We start from the raw sequence: 6020 nt of genomic DNA, 5'->3' as shown, positions 1-6020 counted from the left end.
AAGTTGTAGACCTTTAAGTTATCGTTTCAGCCCAACTTGAATCATCTCAATTGGACATCTGAGCCGAAAGTTATGCCAAAAATACTAACTGATGTGCAGTCTGGAATCCTAATCCGAATTGGACTTGGATTTGGCGCAAATTTCCTTTGATTCCTTACTCCAATTGGACTTAAATTTAATTGGGTTGGTCTTTTCTTGAATTCATGCCTGGCTGAATGTAAGTTGGCTTGATTCAATTGGCCTAGCTCCACTTTGCATGTAAAGCCCTTGTTACCTACAACACAAAGATATTATATAATTAGTCACAAAATAACATAAAAGTAAGGCTAAATATGTAGATATGTGAGTACTTTATTGTATATATTTCATGCACATCAAATACCCCCAAACCTACATTTTGCTAGTCCTCGAGCAAAACAGATAAAGAGTAAAACAAAACAAAGAAATTAAAAAACAAAGAAAAAGGAAATCCTAACTAATCCACTTTCGCTGGAATTTTCGATTGCATTTAGCGTATGCAACAAGCCTTTAAACCCCTAGCTTACACTAGTGGACGAGTTGTAGTCTCGTGAGGGTTTGCAGGGAATATACCCACAAAATTCTGAGAATGAATTCTAAAATAAATAAAATAAAGAAAATCCAACATTTTTTTTTTTCAATTGCATTTTGCAAAGAGGATTAGTTCAAGTTCAAAAACACTACAAATGCTAAAGAAATTTCTCATGCCATCAAAACTCAATGTGAGTGAAAAGTGGTAGCCAACCCAAACATACTCTTAGTTTTAGAATAAACTTGACTCGAATCTCTATTTGAAAGTATGTTTCAACTCAAATCTTTCCGGTGTTATCACTCAACAATTGAAATCACTCTGAAATGGGGTGTAACACTCTCAACAATATATGTGAGCGGAATAATGTAAGCAAAATCAAACACCTCACATATAAATCACATGAAAAACGCTTAATTAAGAAAGAACAAGTAGTCTCATGAAAGGATGCCAAAAATATTCATACCACACCTTTTTCTTCTTAGTCATATCAATATTTGAACTACACAATCTTCAAGATCAAATAAGGACTTTATTAGGATGTAATGTAGGGTAAAAGTAAAGGGAATGAAATAAAAATGGGTGAAGGTAAATAATTAGAAGTGTTTTCAAGATTTGTCAGAATGTCAACTCTTTTTGGAATTTCCATTCAACAATTTTTTTTTCAACTCTTCTTCTTCAAAGTAGTATTCCTTCCTTCCATTTCACTTCTCAAAATTTGATAAGAACCCTTTTTTTTTTCTTCTTTTTGACACTTTTTTTTTTGAATTTTTTTTTCTTCTTTGAATTCTCACACAAACCACCACATTGAAACAAACTGATCAAATTCCATCTTGAAACACTATGGATAAGGGATTTAAGAAAGAAAGGCTAATTAAAAGGCTCAACGGGGTGACTAGCGATAATGTATAGAAAAAGAAAAACAAATATATGGCTCAAAGTAGACAAAAATGGCCTAATCTCATCTCTCAAAGACTAGTATAGTTCATTCAATATCAATGACTTCAAAAGATTCAAGTGTGGCATAAAATCATTTTTTTTTCTTGGCCAAAAGAAAAAACAATGAGACTACAACAAGGGAAATATGTTACGCACTTCCAAATGAACTTTAAGATTAGAAACAATAAATAACCCTCCAAAAATAATGATTGGCTCAAAACTCACAGGGGTTACAGTCTCCACATTGTTATCATCAAGATTTTCTAATCATTTTTATCCTTCAACAACAAGTTGTGTTTGAGTGGCTATGTGCATGTGCAATGAATTGAGCATGAAAGCAATGAAATTCTTTAAGCAAGAGTAGTATAATGAACTCAAAACATAAACCTCAAGCTAGGCAAAAGTTTTTTTTTTTTTTTTTTTTTACCAAAAGAAATCTATATAAATCCCCCCCAAACCTAAACCAAACATTGTCCTCAATGTTAAAAATGATACGCTCAAATATATGTCTTGAATGAAAAGAGAGCAAAATATGAATATGCAACATGAGAAACTCAAGTAGGAAAAGTAAGGTAAGGAGAAGGAGGAGACGTACCTTAATCAAGCTGATTGTTATAAATTTTAATTTCTGTCAAATATCAGCTAGAACAAAAGAAAATAAAATGAAACAAGAAAATAAACACAAAGATTAATCTAAAATCAGAAAATAAAAAAAAGAATTTTTTTTTTTTTTTTTTTTGCAAAAAGATTTAACACAATTGGAGATCAATCCTGATAAATAGGACCATCCAAACCTCAACAACACCATGGAGATAAATAATGCATATTATGAATGGACTAGTCCAATGATATTGTAACTTACCTAGGTCAAAAACATGTTGAGAAGCTTTTGTAGTGTCTTCCAAGTGAATTCTTTGCATAACCATAGAAGCACTAATACCCTTAATATCAGCAATTCTCCAACCTATAGCTTCCTTATGCTCTTGAAGTATACTTATCAATTGGTGTTCCCAAAAGTCATCCAACTTTAGTGGTTCTACAATAGATGGGAATGGGGATGAAGAAAGTGGGAAACAGACCACTTTTGGCTGCCAACTATCAATACTTAAGAGAGGAACAGAATCCAACAATGCATTGACCTCCTCAATTGATTTTTCAGTATCCAAATTGCAATCAAAACGGGTTAAGCAAGCGTTTGGGAGATCCTCACAACTTGATTGTAGGAAAGTATCATGGACTAGGCTCCCAATCATGTTAACCTCACATATATCCTCATTGTCTAGTACTTGCTTACTTATGTCAAAAATATTAAGCTCAACAGTCATATTCCCAAGAGAAATCTTCATCACACCACTCCGACAATTGATCAAAGCATTGGATGTGGCTAAGAAAGGGCGACCCAAAATGACATGGATTTGTGTACTGGCATTTAGAGCAGGCTCAGTGTCTAACACAACAAAATCAACAGGAAAATAGAACGCATCCACCTTAATCAGCACATCCTCAACAATACCTCTAGGGATTTTCACAGACCTATCAGCTAATTGAAGTGTCATGGTTGTGGGTTTCAACTCCCCCAAACCTAGCTGTAAGTATACTGAATATGGCATTAGGTTCACACTTGCCCCCAAATCTAGCAAAGCTCGCTCAATGAGATGATCCTCAATCCTGCATGAAATTGTAGGAGATCCAGGGTCTTTACATTTCACTGGATATTTATTCTGAATGATTGAACTAACTTGCTCTGTCAAAAATGCCTTTTTAGGGACATTTGTCTTTCTCTTCATTGTCACAAGATCTTTTAGAAACTTAGCATAAGCAGGAACTTGTTGAATTGCATCAAGAAATGGAATATTAATTTGCACTTGCTTAAAAACCTCTAAAATATCTCCAAATTGTGCACTTTTCTGAGGACTGATTAAACTTTGAGGGAATGGAGCTTTAGGAACAAACCTCCTATCAAGGGGAGAACTAAGATCCTGAATTGGAATTGAGGTTGAGTTGCCTTTCTTTTCTCTATGATCATCTTGTGAACTATGAGTTCCCTTTTCCTTTAACACAATATTTTCATCATCCTCCACTTCTGGCATTTTCACTTGATTATCAACTGGCTTACCAGACCTAAGGGTAGTAATAGACTGAACAGATTCATGTGCATGAGTAGAACTAGAAGAACCATTAATTGCATACTGCCCTTTTGGGTTAGGTATAAGTTGACTAGGAAACTTTCCTTTTTCCCTCTCTCCAACTTGGGTTGCTAACTGGCCAACTTGATTTTCCAACTTTGAAATAGCTTGAGTATTCAAATGGGTGGAACTTTTTATCTCTTGAATGGCTTGGCTAGTTGATTGCATGAAAGTTTTGAGAGACTCCTCCAAAGATGATTGTGGTCTTGGCGGTGCTACAAACTGAGGTGTTGGTTGAGGAATGGGAGGATATGCTTGAGTAGGTGGACGAAATTGACTTTGTTGATGCACTTGTTGTCCACCTACATTTGTGGGAGGCTGATTTTGCCTCCATGAGAAATTAGGATGGTTCCTCCAATTTGGATTGTATGTCTCTGAAAATGGACTAGCAAATGGTTTTCCATAATTATTCAGTGCATTTGCTTGCTCAGCATAAAAATCAGGGTACCCAGCTGCAGAAGGACACATTTGTGTTGTATGCATAGGACTAGCACAAATAGAGCATGTTTCACTTTGAACTTGATTGACAGAATTCATCCCTCTACCTAAAGCTAAAGCTTAAACCTTACGAGTGAGATTGTCCAACCTAGCTTTTATGTCTAAATCTTCACTGACTTCATACAACCCTCCTTTTTTAATTGCAGGGGCACATCTCTCTTTACGATTGGAAAAATCCCATTGTTGTGAACTTTCAGAAAAATTCTCAAGAAATTTGTATGCCTCATCATCCCTAAGACTCAAAAATCCACCACCATTCATGGACTCAATCATGTTACGATTTGTCTGAGTCAAACCATTATAAAAATATTGTACTAGTCTCCATGTTTCAAAACCATGATGAGGACACTTTAAGATCAAGTTCTTAAATCTCTCCCAACTCTCATAAAATTTCTCTTGTTCATCCTGATAAAAATCTGCAATTTCTCTCCTCAAAGCATTGGTCTTAGCCATTGGGAAAAATTTAGAGAGGAATTTTGTGACCAACAGTTCCCATGAAGTGATAGATCCAGGTGACAAAGAATTAAGCCATGCTTTTGCCTTATCCTTCAAGGAAAAAGGGAATAAACGCAAGCGAACAGAGTCATCAGTGAAATTTTGAAACTTACAAGTAGCACAAATCTCAAGAAAATCCTTCACATGCATATAAGGATCTTCTCTATCCAATCCATGAAAAGTAGGAAGAAGGTGGATTATCTGTGGCTTCAACTCAAAATGTGCAGCAGTGGTTGCAGGCAATACTATGCAAGATGGAGGGTTGGTGGTTATGGGTGAGAACAACTCCCTAAGAGTTTTTGAATCATCTCCAATTTCTTCCATTGTGGATGAATAATCAAAACTAACAAGACGATTTTCTTTATCACGTATCCAAGTTCTCATACACCAAGCACAAAGAAAAGAAAAAAAAATTTGTTTTTGTTTGTTTGTTTTTATATATATATATATTTTTAAAAAAATTAACTACAACTAGTAGAAGGAAAAATTCAATTAAGACCTAATTTATTTTCCTAACCAAGTCCTCGGCAACGGCGCCAAAAACTTGTTGTGAAATTTTAAAATACTCGCAAGTGTACGAACCGTACCGAAGTATAGTTGGACAAGAACGAGGTCGAACCCATAGGGACTTGAATGAACGTAGGAAAATTAAATCAAATCTTAACCAAATTAATCCTAATCTAGTTTAAATAAAAATTGGTTGGTTGCAATAAAATAAACTAAGCAAATAATAAAATTAAGCAAATAGTTAAACTAAGCAAAAGATATAAAGCAATAAAAAGATGTAAACAATTAAGAGAAAGGAATTAAGGTTTTGGAATCCACCTTGTAAGTCATATCAGCATATATTTATGATCATTAATTTTTCCCAACTTACTACATGATAATCTAGAAATCAATCTTGCTATCATGGAAAATATCATCATTTAAACCCTTATTTTAAAAAATCAAAAGCATGTTCTTCTTCGCTTCTTAAGTATAAAACCAAATCATCAATTGTATCCGTAACCAAACAAATCACAAGATATATCCAATTCTAAAAATCAAATCATAAATTGTATCCATTGACAGACAAATCACAAGAGATATCTAATTTTATAATCAAGAATTAATAAACCAAGCATTCAATTAATTAAGACGAATCTTAAATCATGAGAAAAACATGATTGAACTCATATCTAGAATTTCATCTTAGTCAATTGATATGAAGCAAGAACAATTTAAATCATTAAAGAACAACTATTGTGGGAAAAATCAAATCACATAAATATTACTGATAATCCTTAACAAGGTTTCATCCTCAACCCTAATTATAAATTTAGCTACTCATAGTAATTGAAAGAAAACACAAAAAT

General features: G+C 33.9%; 1 protein-coding gene and 1 non-coding gene across 2 annotated transcripts; one reads left to right on the top strand and one right to left on the bottom strand.

Moving 5' to 3' along the window:
- Positions 1 to 2117: 2117 nt before the first annotated feature.
- LOC115951642 lies at positions 2118 to 4140 on the bottom strand. The gene is made up of 2 exons (XM_031068810.1): positions 2349 to 4140; positions 2118 to 2128 (listed from the first exon to the last, which is right to left on the bottom strand). The coding sequence occupies exons 1-2, from the start codon at positions 4138 to 4140 to the stop codon at positions 2118 to 2120; spliced, it is 1803 nt and encodes a 600-aa protein (XP_030924670.1).
- A 361-nt stretch (positions 4141 to 4501) lies between these two features.
- Positions 4502 to 4610, top strand: LOC115956155. The gene has a single exon (XR_004084270.1). It is a non-coding gene; the product is annotated as a small nucleolar RNA R71 (small nucleolar RNA).
- The last annotated feature ends 1410 nt before the right edge of the window (positions 4611 to 6020 follow it).

This window comes from Quercus lobata, chromosome 1 (genome assembly GCF_001633185.2).
Source record: "Quercus lobata isolate SW786 chromosome 1, ValleyOak3.0 Primary Assembly, whole genome shotgun sequence".
In the NCBI taxonomy this organism is placed as follows: Eukaryota; Viridiplantae; Streptophyta; class Magnoliopsida; order Fagales; family Fagaceae; genus Quercus; species Quercus lobata.
This window is presented reverse-complemented; position numbering and strand designations above follow the sequence as displayed.

Excerpts from the sequence above, each read along its gene's own strand:
- LOC115951642 (XM_031068810.1), bottom strand. The coding sequence starts at position 4,140 with ATGTGTCCTTCTGCAGCTGGGTACCCTGATTTTTATGCTGAGCAAGCA.